The 19,200-nt window shown below is 39.5% G+C and overlaps 2 protein-coding genes across 3 annotated transcripts in view; both read left to right on the top strand.

The window, feature by feature from the left end:
• Positions 1 to 2,711, top strand: part of ABCC8 (ATP binding cassette subfamily C member 8) — a 79,103-nt gene extending 76,392 nt beyond the window's left edge. For both annotated transcript variants that reach the window (XM_070764169.1, XM_070764177.1), the window contains 3 exons: positions 1,572 to 1,705; positions 1,852 to 1,914; positions 2,479 to 2,711. In XM_070764169.1, the coding sequence (XP_070620270.1) occupies positions 1,572 to 1,705; positions 1,852 to 1,914; positions 2,479 to 2,616 (335 nt within the window). In that variant the 3' untranslated portion in view covers positions 2,617 to 2,711. The remainder of the gene's footprint in view (positions 1 to 1,571; positions 1,706 to 1,851; positions 1,915 to 2,478) is intronic.
• A 3,378-nt stretch (positions 2,712 to 6,089) lies between these two features.
• Positions 6,090 to 7,317, top strand: KCNJ11 (potassium inwardly rectifying channel subfamily J member 11). The gene has a single exon (XM_070735612.1). It carries the CDS (start codon positions 6,090 to 6,092, stop codon positions 7,293 to 7,295), a length of 1,206 nt encoding a protein of 401 aa, XP_070591713.1. The 3' UTR covers positions 7,296 to 7,317.
• The last annotated feature ends 11,883 nt before the right edge of the window (positions 7,318 to 19,200 follow it).

Below are 19,200 nucleotides of genomic sequence, written 5' to 3'. Positions count from 1 at the left end.
ATGAAGCAGAACCTTCAAGCACATGGTTCTAGTGCAGTTGAACACATGGAGTGGAGAGTGTGGGTTATTTATACCCTCTCTTGGGCCTTGCCTTTGAACTACCTGTTCCTGTGAAAACTATTGGTTGCTGTAGGGGTCACTGCTAACTTTGTAGATTGTCTGAGTCCCAGGCTTGGTTGAAGCTTGCTGGGTGATGCAGTGAAGGAGCTTGTTGTGCCATGCCTCTGCTGCTAGATGGTAGAGAGCTGGTTCTATTATGTCCTGAGAGGTCATGTCTTAATCCCATCACCCTGGAGCTGAAGGTCTTTTGTTTTGTAGATAGACTGGCCCAGTCCTGCTGGAGCTATTAAGAAAGATGCAGGCTACTTTCCAAGAGTATGTTTCTCCTTTAGGGAAATATAATATTCTGCCTTTTTAATATTTCTCAAAATATTTCATTCTTCTAGGATAGGGGTGAATGCTAACTTTCTACAATAGTCAGAGAGCTGCCATCAAGAAGTTCCTGTCTCAAGTTTACTACATCATAGGCCATTCCCCTTCTTAAATACTAGGGCTTAAAAGCATTTAAGGGTGAAATACCCAAGGATCCATGCATTTAGTTGCATCTGGTAATTCATAGGCAATTATCATGAATTGGATCTGTGAGCTTGTAGGTAGCCAAACCTGAAGATCAGTGCTCCTTTGCTTCTCCTCAGAATCCTAGCAATTATATCTGCAATGGCTCTCTGACTTCCTTGAAGCTTAGACCCATGAAGAATAAATAGCAGCCATTAAATTAAAATGTTACTGTGGGCACATGAAATATTGCCATATTTCAGCTCCAGTGTGCATGCGTACACTGGCCAGCTTATATTCGACCTTCTTTTCAACCATTTTCGCTCTTCCCAGACCAGGAAAACCTCCTGAACTCTAGACTTCTGAACTTCTGGTTGGCCTGTTTGGCCATTTTTTGCCGTCCCTAGGGTTCAGAAGTCTGGAGGTGAGGCCTGTGCACATGTGCAGGAGACAGTGCAGGAGCTGTGCACATGCACAGGGGGTAGGGCATGAATGTGGCATTGGCAACTGAGCCAAAAAATGGTTCACTATCACTGCTCTATCCATTGCATTTGCCATGATGCAATGGGACAACAGTATCCCCAATGGTGCAGGAAGCATTCAAGTAAGATATCTATTACTGCATTTCAAGCCTATCCAGTCAGCTGAAGTTTGGAGTCATTTCTCCCTTTATAAGACATAAATTTAAAAAATACTTGTAGGGATAGGAAAAAAACAAAACAAAGGAGGCAAAACTGATTTTTGTAATCTCAGTCATGTGTCTGTTAGGTGTGGTAGAAGAGATCTGTATCTGCACAAATAGTGTAATTGTGTATGGGCATGTATGTAAGGGACAGAGAAACATAATACATACATTTGAAAATTAGATGGAAATAATGTATTAAGGAATACAGGATTGCATAATATAAGTAATGCTTGCATATGAAAAAGTGACACTTAGAGTGATGAATTGGTATAAGGAAGATATCCATGAGTTTCCATGCAACCTTCCATTTCTAAATATTTGTTTTAATCAGATGCAATAGTCACAGAAGGTGGAGAAAATTTCAGCCAAGGACAAAGACAGCTGTTCTGCTTAGCCAGAGCTTTTGTACGGAAAACAAGTATCTTAATCATGGATGAAGCCACAGCGTCTATTGATATGGCAACTGTAAGTTCAGGGATTCAAATGTTCCTGATACATAATGGTTTTATATGGAGGCAAAATTCTTTACTAATTATCAAAATACTGCTCAGTGTTTCCATGAATATAAAGGATTTCATTAATATAAACATTTGTTATCTACTTTAATGTAGGAAAACATTCTTCAGAAAGTTGTAATGACTGCCTTTGCTGATCGTACAGTAGTGACAATTGCAGTAAGTATATTATATTTTACTGCTGAAATGTTATTGATTTGTAACTCTGAGCCTATTTATTTCTTGCTTTAAAAGCAGTTTCCATTTTATTGCAATTTATATAGACACATTTGCAAATCAATAAGAAACCAAATTATCCATAATTTTCTGTAAATGGACAACAGCAATGGAATATGGCTGACTGATTTTATATCTTTCCAGCAATGCAGCCAATAAAATAATATAAAGTCAACAAGCAAATTAATATGAAAATAAAATTAACATAACACTATAGAGATTAAATTATCTTGTTCCTTAACAATGACAAACAAGGCTGCCTTTTAAAATTTCTAAATCAAAGCTAGTATAAGATTCTGTGAAGTGGGTATATTATGTAGTTTGATGAAACAAAGTGATAACAACTTGAATGCCAGCGTGCAAAATATTTTCAGCCAAAATAGTATATTGGGCAGTTATGGGGCCTGCATTCCAAAATATGTGAAAGATATTGGAGAAGACTTAGTATCTTTCAGAAATAGTTATATGTTGCAATTAAAATTTTAACCATACCTGTTTGTCTTACAGCACCGCGTGCACACTATTCTAAATGCTGATATGATTATTGTCATGAAGAGAGGAGTTATTCTGGAATATGACAAACCAGAAGTTTTGCTGGAAAGAGAAGACAGTGTGTTTGCTTCTTTTGTTCAAGCAGACAAATAGATGCAATATATGTGATTAAACCATTTGAAAGGACATTTTTATTATCAATTTTCTAATTATGTAAAATTTCTGTAAATAAAAAAAAAATTTAATAATAAAAAGCTTAGTCTACAAGTTCTTGAGAAATAAAGTACAATTGTTTTACCTTTTAAGTATGAGCATCTTACTTTTCCAGTAGTAGCTATTGAGTTACATAAATTTTCCCCTCCCCCCCGATTTATATGAAACTTTCATAATGGATCAAAAATTTAAAAATAAATATAATCAAGTTTGTATGATATTTAAATTAATGTTCTGACAGATTTTAAAAGTTAACACCTTACATTAAGCCATGTCTATCTCTAACAGGCAAAAACTACACCAGCAAAATAATTCTGTAACTATATCTGTAGTCATATACATTATATATATTTCCATGTCACATGGATATGGAATACAAGTAATCATTGAGTTACAACCCCAATCAAGCCCAAAATTTCTCTTGCTAAGTGAGACACTTGTTAAGTGAGTTTTACGACCTTTCTTGCCACAGTTCTTAAGGGAATCACTGTAGTTGTTAAATTAGTAACATTAGTTGTTAAGTGAATCTGGATGCCCTATTGATTTTGCTTGTCAGAAGGTCACAAATGGTGATCACATAACCTTGGGACCCAGCAACAGTCATAAATACAAAACAGTTGCCAAGACTCTGAATTTTGATCTTGTGATCATGAGGATGCTGCAATGATCATGAAGATTTATTATTTATTATTTATTTTATTAATTCATTTTTTTATGCCGCCCTTCTCATTAGATTCAGGGTGGCTTACAACATGTTAGCACTTTTTAACAGAGCCAGCATATTTCCCCCACAATCCTCATTTTACCCCCCTTGGAAGGATGGAAGGCTGAGTCTACCTTGAGCCGGTGTTGAGATTTGAACCGCTGACCTACAGATCTACAGTCAGCTTCAGTGGCTTGCAGTACCGCACTCTACCTGCTGCGTCACCCCGGTCATAAGTCACTTTTTTCAGTGCCTTGTAACTTTGAATTACTGTACAAAGTTTGAGGACTACCTGTACATGTTGGCAGGATAATAAGACAATTTTAACATAAAACAATTTTCCAAATTATTGAGACAAACTTTACTTGTCAAAAGTAGTTGAATGAATATGTAATGCAAAATCTGGTACCCAGAAGCAGACATGATATGCCAAAAAGTGAACAATTAGCTCCTATTAACAATTTAGCTCATGTGATAAAACTACAGATTATAACTGTCAAATATGCATTCTACAGCTTATTAATATTTTGCATAATTGACCAGTGGTAATCATATGGCATGTTAAATATCAGTCCTCACACTTGTATTTCAATTTTAAATTCTATCCAAACCTTTATAGTTCCTAAGTATGTAGAAAGGTGCCATTAATATGGACAGAAGATTCATCCATTTTTAAAAATAATTTATATTACAAATACTATACAATAGTAAAAAATTAGCATACAAGAACAACAGCAAAGAAAAAAGAAAAAAAAGTAAAGGACCAGCTTCCAATTTTCTTTGAAGCCATTTTATTTGACTGGTTTCAAAGAAGATTGGAAGCTGATCCTTTATTGTATTATCTATCCTTAATGGATGAAAGGATTATCTATCCTTTAATGTCTTATCTATCCTTCCTCTTTAAGTTCTCTTCAAGGTTCATTCATTTTCCATAGACACATGAGCCATTCATCCTGAATGCTCTGTTGTCCAACCACAAATTTCTATGCTATTTATACACACTTTTCTCAGCCAGCATAGTACATTATGCCCTAAATGTGACAGAAAGATTTTCATTGTATCCCATATTAAACTTGGTCAAGAACCAGGCGCATGTTGGGGGACATTCTGCATGCCTGAGGGAGAGAACACGCTTGGCCTGTCAAAACTCACCTGCTGCCTAGCACAGAAAAATATAAAGTAGGATTCTGTCAAGCAGTAGAAAGGCCAAGGGGAAAAGATGCTGATTTTAAAACCCATCAGCTGTCAGAAGGATAACAAAGGGTGAAGAATAAATATTCTGTATTCTTCCAGAATCACTCTGTTTCTAGGATCCTTCAACTACCCCAACCCATCTCACAGGGTGGCCATTGCAGAGAAAAAGGATAGAAGCAGTGATGGGCTCCTACGGGAATGGTCAGGAATGCAGACTCAATGATTCCTCTATAGAAGGTGGCTAATGTGATCTGGGTAGCTGTTGCTTTGAGCCAAAAATTGGGCTTTGGGCAGAAAAAAAAAAGTACCGGGCAAAATGTTTTGACTGCTCCAACCTGATCTTCACTGAAGCTTTGATACTTGAGTGTTCTTTCCAAAATGTCTTCTTATTGTCCTATAAATTTATAAATATAAATAAATAATCCTATAAATAATCCTATAAATAAAGTAGAACTGTATCAGCAGCTCATTGGGCAGTTTGAGCTTCCTGAGTTGGCACAGAAAGAACATTCTTTGTTATGCTTTTTGGATGATATTATTGATGTCAGGTGACCATTTTAGGTCTTGAGATATGATAGAACCTAGGAATTTGAAGGTCTCTACTGTTGATACTCTGTTGTCTAGCATTGTGAGAGGTGGTAGGATAGGATTCTGCAAACTGAAACTTTACACATTAAACACATGGAATGGAATGGAATAGAATAACAAGAGTTGGAAGGGACCTTGGAGGTCTTCTAGTCCAACCCCCTGCTTAAGCAGGAAACTCTATACCCTTTCAGTCAAATAATTGTCCAATCTCACGGCTCCAGTGTTGGAGCAGTCACAATTTCTGGAGGCAAACGCCATTCCACTGATTAATTGTTCTGTCAGGAAATTTCTCCTTAGTTCTAAGTCGCTTCCCTTTATTCGACCATGCATGTAACGTTCGGCCGCCGAAGTTGCTTCTGAGGAGAAGAATGAAAAACCTTCTCCAACCCACCCGACTGTTAGCGGCGAGCCGGCACTACGCCATGGGGCGGAATTGGGGGGGGGGGGGATTGCACCTTCGCGCGGGGATTTCCCTGCACGAGAGCGCCCCCTGCCGACTCTTAATTTGTCTCTGGCTTGAGAGACCGGGCGGTCGAGCGAGGGCGGCGGCCGCCGCCACCTGCCGGCTCTTCGCGCGGGGGTTTCCTCCGAAAGCCGGACGACCCCCTTTCGTTTGGCTCGTCGCCCGAAGCTGTCAGGGAGCGAAGTCACGAAAGGCCGCCGCCGCCTCACCAAAGTCGAAGCGCGCGGTGATTGGCGTGCGCAGCTGAGGGAAAGGACGGAGGGGGGGGGGGCGGGAGAAGCGGACGGGCGCTCGCCGGGACTGAGAGAGAGGGGAGCCGGGGCCAGGGCAGCGCCAGCGCCGGCGAGAGAGGCCTTGGGGGGCTCCGCTGCCTGGGCGTCCTCCCCCCTCCTCGCGGCGGTGGCAGGCACCTGGCCGTAGCCGGAGAAAGCGGCGGCGGAGGGGGGGGGGTAACCCGCGCCGACCATGCTGTCGAGGAAGGGGATCATCCCGGAGGAATACGTGTTGACCCGACTGGCGGAGGACGTCCCGGACCACACGCGCCACCGGTCCCGAGAGCGCCGGGCCCGGTTCGTGGGCAAGAACGGGGCGTGCAATGTGGCGCACAAGAACATCCGGGAGCAGGGCCGCTTCCTACAGGACGTCTTCACCACCCTGGTGGACCTCAAGTGGCCTCACACGCTCATCATCTTCACCATGACCTTCCTGTGCAGCTGGCTCCTCTTCGCCATGATCTGGTGGCTCATCGCCTTTGCCCACGGAGACCTGGACCACAACGCCCAGCGGCTCCGCCTGGCGGCCGGTCTGGAGGCTCGGGAGCCGCCGGCCCACTTCGTGCCCTGCGTGACCGACATCCAGTCCTTCACCTCCGCCTTCCTCTTCTCCATCGAGGTGCAGGTGACCATAGGCTTCGGGGGCCGCATGGTGACCGAGGAGTGCCCGCTGGCCATCCTGGTCCTCATCCTGCAGAACATCGTGGGATTGCTCATCAACGCCATCATGCTGGGCTGCATCTTCATGAAGACCTCTCAGGCCCACCACCGCGCCGAGACACTAATCTTCAGCAAGCACGCCGTGGTTGCCCTCCGTGGTGGGAAGCTCTGCTTCATGCTCCGGGTGGGTGACCTGCGCAAGAGCATGATCATCAGTGCCACCATCCGCATGCAGGTGGTGAAGAAGACCACCAGCCAGGAGGGCGAGGTGATGCCCCTCAACCAGATCGAGATCCAGATGGAGAACCCGGTGGGGGGCAACAGCATCTTCCTGGTCTCCCCGCTCATCATCTACCACATCATAGACAAGAATAGCCCCCTCTACGACGTGGCCCCCAGCAGCTTCACCCACCACGAGGACCTGGAGGTGATTGTCATCCTGGAAGGGGTGGTGGAAACCACCGGCATCACCACCCAAGCCAGGACCTCCTACTTGGCCGATGAGATACTTTGGGGCCAGAGGTTTGTGCCTATTGTGACGGAGGAGGATGGACAGTACTCCGTAGACTATTCCAAGTTTGGCAACACGGTGAAGGTGCCCACACCAAACTGCACAGCCAAACAGCTGGAAGAAGACCGGAGTATCATGAACACTATTGCCTTGTCACCCAAAGGCACCATCAGGAAAAGGTCTGTTAGGTTAAAGCCCAAATTTACCATATCTGAGGAGACCTCATGACAACTCTGTGGACTTGCCTGGGATGGCAGGCAGTAGAGACTTGGAGGCAGCCTCTGTTTCATTTTTTCAGGTTGGTTCCATCGGAATATGGACTATTTTTAATGTGAGTGGTGCGACTCAGGGTAACGTAAGGAAAACTGAGCTTTCTTAGGTACTGTATTTGCACTTGAGATAGATAAGCCTCTCAAGAAGATTAATGTCTCTTTTTTTTCTTGAGAAATTATTTTCTATGCTTGGGATTGAATTATTTCCTTTCACACAATGAAAAGGCACTAATACTGTAATCAGCTATTTATACTTTTGAACAGAACAGGTGCAAGAGTGCCCATTGATGTGGCGATACTATATTGAATGAATAAATGTATCCATTCAATTCATAAATGATAACTGCATGCTTTCTTTTGCTGCCAGTGAATTAGGAGGTATATTGGCTTATGGGATGCAATATAATAAAGTTAATTCCACATGTTGTGTTGGGATATATGGGGAATTTAAAAAGAAATTAGATAATTAGAAGGGAAAGCATACAGTTGTGGTCAGGGGGAAAAAATAAAAAAATTTCTGAGTAGTACAATCCTATCCAGATCTACTCAACAGTAAGTTCCACTGAGTTCAGAGTGATCAATGAATATAGAATTTTAACTTCAGCGGGTTTAGAGTGTCATAGGTACCCCTTGCTGCTATCCCAATGTTTTCTTTACTTAAATGCTGTATATTATTTATATGAATAATATTGAATTAATGTGGGACACTTTTATGTAACTTAACTGCAGAAGCAGACTCTTCTGTTTGAATATTATAACCGAAAACTGATCTTTCCAGTTTTTTAAAAAAAGGATAACATTTGAAAATAATATGGACATTTTTTAAGGAAACTAGTTTGATCTGCCTACTTGCTTTGACTTCCAGTTCCAATAATATTCATTGACAAATAGAAGCAGTAGTGCTGACAATTTACGGAATTCCCATCTCTATCAAATGGCATCATTTAATAAGCTTGCATCAAATTTTACTTATTTTAACTGACAGGTGTTTTTTAAAAAAAACAAAACAAAACCTTGCAATGTCTTATTGTTGTAGTGTTGGACTTGGATGAGGGAGAACCAAGATTCAAATTTTACTCAACCATGAAACTCCCTGCTAACCTTGGGCCAGTGACTTTTGCTGTAGCCATACCTACCTCACTGAGTTCTATCTACGCTGCCTTGTCTCTTTGGAGTGAAAGCATGTTAGAAATAAAATAAATATATGTTATATTAATTAGTACAGAATGAGGATAAATTGGGGTGGGGTGGGACAACTAACCAATGTACCAGAATAGGTCAGGAATGTAATTAATCTAAAAGATGTACAAAAGTTAGAGACATTAAATTCCATAATTTATTGCAAGTATGCAGTTAAAGATTAGGCATGGTGATGTTATTTTTTTAAAAAGATGTTACTTTATTTACTAAACAGCATACTATATGCATTGAACTCCAAAGATAAAGTCTTAATGTATTTAAATTAGCATGTATATATTTAACAAATTGCATGCCTTAATTTTTACTTGTAATATTTTTATGTCATCAGGCAATATTTTTATGTCATCAGTAAATCAGGAATGTCTGTAACATGGAATAAAATGGCAAAACCATGTTAATTTTATAGACCAATAACCTCAAAATAAAAAGTGATTTTATTTAAAAAATACTAAAATGCGTACTATTAAGATCATGTTGTTTAGTGTAATTGACTATATTTATATGTCATGTTTACAATTTCTGCATTTGTGTCCTTTTGCTCTAGGGATATGTGCACTCTTAATTTCCCAGCTGATCCTTTCTACAATATGCCTCTATTTAGTTATTGTTAAATACCTTGTTTTCTCCAAAATAAAACATCCCCTGATAATAAGCTGAATCGGGCTTTTGAGTGCATGACAATAAGGCCAAGTGCTTATGTCAGGGTTAAAAAAAAAAGACATGGCCTTATTTTCAGGGAAAGATAGTAGGTTCATACTCAACTTTGTGGTTTGTTTGTTGTGGTTAAGGAATTTGAGAACTTTAATCAAAAGGTAATAGATGTGCTTTTATTTTTGAATTCCAAGCTCTAGCAATGGCCACATATTAATTCTACTTCTTTCGGAACACAATTGTATAGAATTACTTACATTATTGGTTAATGTAATGGATTTTATAAAAGGTAGATAATTAAACTCATGCTCCCTTTCCATATCTCAAACCACATAAAATAAGAACATTTCTACTAGCAAACTCCCCTTATTCTAGAGGCTGAATAAGTTTAAATAATTAACTAGCCAATCCTGGTGGTATATATTTTACCCTTTATTAAAAGGTATAATTAGACACAGGAGTTGTTTGTGATATAAAAAAGAAAGAAAACAGGCAAGTCACAAGTCCTAACATTCGAGTTTATTTTGGAAAAACCAGCTCTGCTTCCTTCATAAATCTTTTCTCCGTCATTCCTGAGGTCAGGAAGATGAAGTTTCAATCTTTATTAGCTATAGATGGTCCTCAGAAATAATATCTGAGGAAAAGATTCAAAGACAAAAGTAACTTCGGGATCCTCTTCAGAGATTTCCTGCTACATGGCAGTTGTCCAATTCCAAAAACTCTGGGAAGCTTTAGAGCAGATGAAGTGTGAAGAGTAGCAATCCAGAAATAAAACTGAACAGAACGGGTATGCGTGGAAAATCTTTTCACTCTTAGGCCTGTATTTTTTTTATCTTTCCACCCAGGAAATATATCAAAGCCATCCCCAGATTACACCTCCTTCTTATACAGCTAAAGGGTTGTGTTTTTGTTTATTTTTTTGTAAGTTGTGTAGTTGGGGACTATGAACATCATCCAGAATAAGTCTCCTAGACCAGTGTTTCCCAACCTTGGCAACTTGAAGATATTTTTGGACTTCAACTCCCAGAATTGCCCAGCCAGCGAATGCTGACTAGGGAATTCTGGGAGTTGAAGTCCAGATATCTTCAAGTTGCCAAGGTTGGGAAACATTGTCCTAGACTAAGAGCTGGCACATGGAAATCTCTGGAGGCTTCATTTTAGACAGAGATAATCATCATTTTGTCTGAGGTGATTCTGAAGTCTGATTCCAGGCTTGCTTGAGTTTCAAACTACTGCTCCACCTTTACCAGAACAAAAACAAATACAGTAATCGGAATTGTCACTCAAACTCTGTTAACCTGCTCTTGGTGCTGCTGCATCAGATGGTATCTTCAAATAATATAGCAGGTGGTTTCCTTCTCTTCAACCTTCATTAACTGTCATCTAAGCCGTAGGAACTGTCATGTTCAACATCTGTTGCATGCTTTCATGTGGCAATTTTTTTACACAAAATTTCTACCATGAAAGACTGAGGAAGCTACTTGGATAAGCAGCAAAACGTTTCAAACCCAAAAAGAAAATAAGTCCTGTTGTGATGACTAAACTTTCAGGCAACACTACTTAGAAGACTGAGAATCTTGGTTGACATGTTCTGCCAACCTATATGAGGGGATCTTCTATAGTTAAGATTGTGATTGCATTTGTTCACTCAACATACATATTTATTTATTTATTAGCTGTGTTTATATGCCGCCCAACTCCTGAAGGACTCTAGGCGGCTTCCAACATATAAAAACAATTCTTAAAAATGACATAAAAACATTAATTAAGAACCCTACTAAAACACACATGCTGTCACTATCATTCATCATTCATGGAGGATCTAGGTAATAACTCATTCAATCAACATCCCCTAGGCCTGCTGGAAGAGCTTACAGCTTTGCAGAAGGCTGGTAAGGTGGGGAGGATGCAAATCTCTGGAGGAAGTTGATTCCATAGAGCCAGAGCCACCACAAAGAGCCTGCCAGTCAACATTGGCTGATGGGACCCGGAGAAGGGCAACTCTGAGGGTTCTTATTGGTCACTGGGAGGTGTGCAGCAGAAGGTAGTTAATTTTTCTTTAACATACGTTCAAATTATGGTTTGATCGCTTACAAATTTAGGATGCACATCCATACTTCCAGTTCTATGTAAGATGGTCATTTTTTTTCCTGCCTGCTCTTCCATTCTTAAACCTTTCTCTTTTAATCAGAATAAGAACAAAACATACAATAATCAAATGTACATGGTTTGGAGGATTTCTATCCCACCAGGGGATAGGACATTCAGAGCTTCCCTACAAATGATTGCCGAGATTCTGTTTGAATGCCATATCTTGTTTTGTGACTCCATTATTGTCTTCATCATAATCACAATATTTTTTCCTAATCTTCAGTTTTTCCTAATCCACCTGGTCAGCAGAAAACAATGTTTTGCTTTTTTCCCTGTTGACAGTTCTGTGGATAATGATGAAATGCTATCACCCACTCTATTAAAACTGATTTGGTTGACATGGGCCCAACATTAGTTCAAATTCAAAACAGCATTGTACTGTTATCAATGGGATGCCTTTATAACTACAGTGGTACCTCGAGATACGAGTTTAATTCGTTCCGGACCTGGGCTCTTAAGTCGAGCAGCTCTTATCTCGAACGACTTTTCCCCATAGGAATTAATGTAAATAATTTTAATTGGTTCCAGCCCTCAAAAAACTCACAAAGTTAGTCTAAATTATGCAGAAAGACATGTTTTTAATGAAGAAATGTACATGTACATATAAATGAATAATGAAGTTTCTTTCACTTAACTTGTAAACTTTCTTAAACTTTTAAATTTACATATGTTCAACTTCTCTGCCACCCAATCCTGTAGGACAGAGGTCCCCAACCCTTTTTGCACCAGGGACCGGCTTTAAGCGATCAAGAGAGGAATGGGTGAATGAATGGACGGAGGGTGGGAAGGAAGGAAGGAAAGAAAGAGGGAAGGGACAGGAACAGAGGAAGGAAGCAAGGAAACTTGTGAAAGGGGAGAGTAAGAGAGGAATGAGTGAAGGGAGGGAGGAAGGGAAGAAGGTGGGAAGGAGAAAGAAAAGAAGAAATAGAGGAAGGGAAGGTAAAAGAGAGAAAGAAAAAGAGCAAGAAAGAAAGCAAGAAAGAAAGAAAGAAAGAAAGGGGGAAGGGACAGGAACAGAGGAAGGAAGCAAGGAAACTTATGAAAGGGGAGAGTAAGAGAGGAATGAGTGAAGGGAGGGAGGGAGGGAAGAAGGTGGGAAGGAGAAAGAAAAGAAGAAATAGAGGAAGGGAAGGTAAAAGAGAGAAAGAAAAAGAGCAAGAAAGAAAGCTGCAAGCACCCCCCCGAGCCCCCCAGGCCGGCTGCAACCTTTTAAAACACGCGCGCCGCTTCGCAGCTGTCTCCTGAAGCCGAACGCGGAAGTTAGCGTTTGGCTTCAGGAGACAGCTCCTTGGCACTTGTATCTCGAATTTGGGCTTGTAAGTAGAACAAAAATATCTCTCCCCTCCCAGCTCTTATCTCGAGTTGCTCTTAAGTAGAGCAGCTCTTATGTCGGGGTTCCACTGTATATCTGTTCTACTAGCAATCCTAACAACTTTGAGGCTTTAGTTCCAAAATAAGAACTGTCCAACAAACAGAGCAGAAATAATGCTTGTATAGATCAGTTCATCCTTGTGGTTGTCTTGAATCTAAAACTTACCGGTAAATCTGATCTAAATTGAATTGTTTGAAATGCACTGCTCAAAAAAATAAAAACAACACAACATAACTCCAAGTAAATCAAACATCTGTGAAATCAAACTGTCCACTTAGGAAGCAACCCTGTTTGACAACTTCACATGCTCTTGTGTACATTCAACTTTGTACAGAACAAAGTATTCAATGAGAATATTTCATTCATTCAGATGTATGATGTGTTATTTGAGTGTTCCCTTTATTTTTTTGAGCAGTATAGTTTTGGTTTGATTATGGTGTCTTTTATTGGTTAGATGTTGTAAACTGTTGGGAGACATTTCCTGAGACCAAAGATATGAAAACATAATGAATAAATATTAACACCATTACACAGAATGTAGATAACATATAAATTTTATGTTGGATCAATGTAATCAATCCACTTCAGGATTAACATCTTTTTAGTGAACCTTATAAATGTAATCTACCAGCTTGGTTCAATGTGGTTTAATGGATTTCTGAAACTATGGTTGAGAGTGAAAGTCTGGTTCAAAGTTGGGTACATCTGTGGTGGCCAAGTACTAAGGCAGGGCTTCCCTGAGACCCTCCTTCACTCTCATAATAATCTTCCTTTTGATAGCTCTCCGCCATGCACGTTCCCCTGCACTTGGTTTTTTGGCCTGGACAGCCTCCTGCAGCCCTCTGCTAGTAAAAATGGAGCCCAGGGGTGCTGTACATAACCGCCACAGCTCCATTTTTGCTGGCAGAGGCACCATGGGCGGTCCTATGCTATTTCAAGGTCGGCCCTATGGGCCAAAATTAAGCACCCCAAGGCCATATGACACCACAGACCATGTGCCTAGCAGGGATCTAAACTATAATTTCTCCTTAGCTGAGAAATGCGAGATTCGAAGCTCCTGTAGACTCCAAGTCAACTCCTATTAATTACCTGAATTTGGAATTCCCTAAATTCAGGAATCACCTGCCATCTGGAGAAGCAAGATGGATGCGGTAAAATATTCCTCACTCCTAGACAATAGATTTCCGAGAGAACAGAGGAATTGTTTTTACCTTAATGCCTTGTTAATCAATTAGAAAATCAATACACATGCTATAAATTATAATCTTGGCTGGCCACGGATATTAAAAGATGGCTAAGATTCAAATACATTTAAATAGGTCCCATTAATGTAAGGGCCTAATGCCAAGTGAATAGTAATGTAATATTTAACACTGCAAAAGTTGTTTAGAAATGGGGGAGATGGGCTCTGCTTAATTGGAGGCTGGGGGTTCAAAGTTTTGGGATGCTATAATAACGCATTTCTGCTCTGGTCAGAGATTTAGACAGATGATCTGCCCTTTTCATTTAAAAAATAAATAAAACTTTATTAATTTTCTTTAAATTCACACACAGACATACAAATATTTAACACATAATAAGGGTTACAGTTACCCCTCTCATCTTAGAAGATTAATTTTTAATACAGAAAAAGAATATGTTCTTAATACATTAAGTCAACATATTAATCTAAATGAAAAAAAGAATATTGTTCAAACATTATAATAATATAAAAGTTAAGTTAATAAAAAAGAAAATATAAAATCATTTTGATGTATTCATACATTTCTCATATTGTTCAATTTTTATTTTTATCTATCCACTTATAAACTTTATTCCAAATAGTATAAAATTCAGATTCTTCTTGGTCATTCAACCTTCTTGTCATCATATCCATCTCTGCACAGTCTAAATTTTTTTTTATTACCTCTTCTTTTTGGGGGATATTTTCCCCCTTCCAATTTTGTGCATAAACTATCCTGGCCGCTGTTAAAATATGGACTGCTAAATACAAAATATCTTTTTTATAATTCCGCTTAGTTATGCCTAACAAATAAAATTCTGGGGTTTTTTCTATTTCTTGTAGTACAATCTCTTTGAACATTTTTTCTATCATTTTCCAGTATATCTTAACTTTGTCTGCCTTTTTCAAACTCTGCAGTTTATGATTTTTTGGGAATAAAATAGGGGTTATTAACAAGGCCCAAAAGACAGTGAGGAAACAATATTCAGTAAGCAAATGTACAATTTTTCAAAAATAGTTTTCAACTGTTCAGAACAATATGAGGGTTTGAATCTACTTAGCTTCTCTACTGGTTTGGAAGCATGCGCTTTGCGTGTGTGTGTGCCACTACCGCATATGCTTTTTCACCCTTTGTGCAAGCGAAGAACAGTTTGTGCATGCACAGGGAGTTAAAAACAAGAAAATGGCAATGTCTGGGTGGGTGGACAGAGCATTGCACTGTCACCACTACCGGTTCTCCAAACCAACCATTAGCCACTGCTACTGGTACGCCTGAACTGGGTCAAACTGGTAGCATTTCACCCCTAAATCCTAAAAATACAAATAATTCCTTGGGAGGTAATCGTCCATTCCCTTGAAAGTAAACCACATAAGATTGCGGGGTGTTGCATTAAGACTTTATTCCAAGTCTGTCTTGCAATGCAAAAGGTTGTAGCAGTGCTTTTTTATATATAGAAATCTAACACCTAAAACAGTGCCAAGAAGATGATCAGGCGTATCCACTTGGACAGAACTAATCTATCTGGAGTGTAGGAGGCGCTATCTAGACCAGCATTCTTTCTTAGTGACAGCACCATCCGCTGATTCAGTTTTGCCTGGAGAAAGATCGTTACATCTGGCACAGCATATCCATTAATGTTGAAATCAGCCTTCCCCAACCTAAAATCATTCAGGCCGATTGGATCACTTCTCTCATCACTCCACACCAGTCTGAGCACATTGAATTGTTGGGATAGCAGTTTGACATATCCAGAGAGCGTCATGGAATGGAGAAGGAGGCATGGTTGAAACTTCCTGTCTCCTTTACTAGGTAGGCATCAACTTAAAAAGAGCTTCGGCGGTGCAGTGGTTAGCGTGCAGTACTGCAGGCTACTTCTGCTGACCACCAGCTGCCAGCAGTTTGGCAGAATCTCAGTAGCCTCAATGTTGACTCATCCTTCCATCCTTCCAAGGTCAGTAAAATTGGGACCCAGATTGTTCGGGGCAATATGCTGACTCTGTAAACTGCTTAGAAAGGGCTGTAAAGCACTGTGAAGCGATATATAAGTCTAAATGCTATTGCTATTGCTATTCCTCCTGGGCTGAATAAGGCTGAGCCTGAAACATGTAAGTACCTGGTTTGTCATGCAGGAATCCAGAAACCCTCCCATATTTGGAAGTTCAGCACAGCTGATGTCCCCTAATAGGGAGGCCTGACAGGCTGTTAAGATAACAACTTGTATGCTTGGAACTGAATACAAAGGTGGGAGAGGGATCTCACACAATAGCATCTCTGTTGTTCTCACTTGTTAGTTATTGTGTGTGAGTTTCTGGCTGAGCTCCGAGGCAGAGAATTGCAGTGGGCACTCTTGTCTTCTTATGCATGTTTGGGAGAGATCTTTGTGAAGGAGATGCTCTCTCACCATGGCCAACCTGATCATTGGACAACTCCTGAAAGAAGCTGCAGGGATGTGTGAACCATAAGAACCAAACACGGTGCCTCATTTACTAGGTAGTTATTGAGAGCATCACCACATGATCCAACGGCCCTCTGCATCAAATTAGGTGACACAATTACAGCCATGTGAGAAACAGATGAAAGTTTGTGAGGGAGGAAGAATTGACTAAAACGTTAACACAAATAAAAGGTGAGATGCAGAGTTTGTTTGCCTCGGTAAGGTAAGTTTTCTTGCTTATGTTTTCCTTCTGTTAAAGGTAGCACGTATTAGAAGGCCACAGGCTAGACAGTCCCTTGGTGCTTCATGGGTGCAAATGCAAAGAATCCAGAGTTGGTGTAATAGGAGCAGAGTTGCTCAAAGCAGTGGAGTGAGTAAACACTTTGGCATGTCCTCAAGACATGGCCTCTAGTCAGAGGAGCCCTCACCACACAGGGGGCATTCCAGCAGCTGTTTCTTGATGGACTTCTGAGTCACGTCATAACTAAGGTGGGATAAACAAGCACACACTCCTCAATAAGGAGGTTGAGGAAAATAATCCTAAACTCCTGCCTCCTTTATTAAACGTTTAAATTTAAACTTGACTCAACTCCTTCATTAAACATTAAACAGATTTATTTTCGGTAGCAAAGCAAAAATAATTTCTCCTCAGAAGTCACCACATGGATATTTTACGTAATTGGATTCCCAGTCTGTTACCTTCCATTCTGGATTTTTTCCCCCTCATTATGAAATATTGCAGCAATAATTCATGTTACCTGCTGCTCACCTTGCTCCTACTAGAAAAGCTCAACTGCTTTCCTTCAGCCTTGAAAGAGAGAAGCGATCAGAGAAACAAAGGTGTTCTATCTAGGCAAGCCACTGACCAGAACAAATGTCACACCCAAACTGCAACCCAAACCTAAAAGGTTTGCCATCACTGTCCTATACTGTTTGAAGCTTATAATTCAAGAAAACTTCTTTAGAAAAAAGTCAAAATACCAGGTTTATTGGGTGCTGAAGTCACCCATTGCTCTAACCCAGTGTTTCCCAACCTTGGCAACTTGAAGATATTTGAACTTCAACTCCCAGAATTCCCCAGCCAGCATTCGCTGGCTGGGGAATTCTGGGAGTTGAAGTCCAAATATCTTCAAGTTGCCAAGGTTGGGAAACACTGCTCTAACCAGTGGGTTATTTTAACCACGGTTTCTTGAACAAACCACAGTGCAGGGGTGGGTTCTAACTTCCCTTGCCGCCGGTTTGCCAAATTAACCAAATTACTAAACCTAATTAAAAATAATTCCTTTATAAAGGAATTATGAAAGGAAAAAGTAAAAGAAAAAAATTTAAGGTAAGGATTTTTTTTTAAAAAAAGGGAAAATTGTGGAAAAAATAGAGAAAACCCAAATAGTGAGGAAAAGAAAAGAAGACCCTTTGACATTATAATGTTTTGTAGTCAAAATCAATTGAAAATTAAATTTATTATTATTATTATTATTATTATTATTATTATTATTATTATTATTATTATTTATTGGATTTGTATGCCGCCCCTCTCCGCAGACTCAGGGTGGCTAACAACAATGATTTATTTTATTTATTTATTGGATTTTGATAAAAAACAACATGTAACAATCCAATTTAATAAAACAACTAAAAACCCTTATTATAAAAACCTGTTGAATTATCATCTTTACCTCATTGCCTCTTAATATCATTACATCTTTTTATACTTATATTTTTAATTCTTATAAGAAACCATATTGTAACATCCTTAAAACTTTTTCCTTAAAATTGCTGTTATATATTGTCAGACATATTTCACCCCATAGTTCTTTTTCTAAATTTAACTCCAAACATAATTTCAAGCTATCTCTGATGTAAAAGAAAACAATATATAAAAATTTATTCTCTTATCCTCTTATGTAAGCCTATTTCTGCAAGATACCTTTGTTCCCCACCTAAATATATATCACTACATCCTTATAACATAATTAATATATTTATAAATCCTTTACATCCTTATATCATTACTTCTTTTCATATATTTAAAATTCTTAATTTCTGTACGTAATAGTAATTTATCATCCTTTCAATTTTTTTTCTTTAAGTCTTTCTGCTGTTATTTTGTGCTCCAATCTGTTTTTTTATAGAGGGAAAAAAGAACACTATGTAAAGTTTTATTCTCTTGCCAAATTATGTAACCACATCTCTGCAAAGTTCCTTCTCAAAGTTCCTCTGTTCCAAAACAATGCTGATATCATTCTTGAAGGGAAAGTACATAACAATGAAAGCCGATCCTTCCAAAGCCGAAACCATGTGTTGTGTTCTTTTACAAATACAAATCTCAAGTCTCGATGTAATGTCTCCTCAGATCCAGAAGATGGCAGACCATACACAAAGCTTACCTCTCTTCCTTAAGTACAAAGGGAAATAGTTTCGAGAAACAAAGAAGAAACATAATCCAAATAATATCCGAATAGAGCCCAGATTCAAGTTTGATATTTTAAGCCTTTAAAACTCTTCGAAAAAGAAGAGAAAATATATCGGGCAATTATGCTAAAATTTCCACGCTTCCGCTATATCTCATTTCCGGCATTCTGTTTCCGTTTGTAAAAAATATTCAAAATATCCTTTTCAAATGTCTTAGCGCTCCAACCTCTCCAGCACAATGCTTATAGTTTTCTTCTCTTCCCAGATATTATTGCTCTTCTTCAATCTCCTGTGTTGCATTGTCTCCCGTGGCTGGTGTTGGCACAGGCATGGCAGCCTGGTCGACCTTGCACCACCACCGGCGTGAAACCAGGTTGGTTCACCTGGTGGGGATTTGCCGACCCCCTAGCAGGCACCT

Source organism: Erythrolamprus reginae, chromosome 1 (genome assembly GCF_031021105.1).
Source record: "Erythrolamprus reginae isolate rEryReg1 chromosome 1, rEryReg1.hap1, whole genome shotgun sequence".
NCBI lineage: Eukaryota > Metazoa > Chordata > Lepidosauria > Squamata > Dipsadidae > Erythrolamprus > Erythrolamprus reginae.
The sequence above is the reverse complement of the archived record's forward strand: the minus strand, read 5'-3'. Positions and strand labels throughout refer to the sequence as shown.

Excerpts from the sequence above, each read along its gene's own strand:
- KCNJ11 (XM_070735612.1), top strand. The coding sequence starts at position 6,090 with ATGCTGTCGAGGAAGGGGATCATCCCGGAGGAATACGTGTTGACCCGA.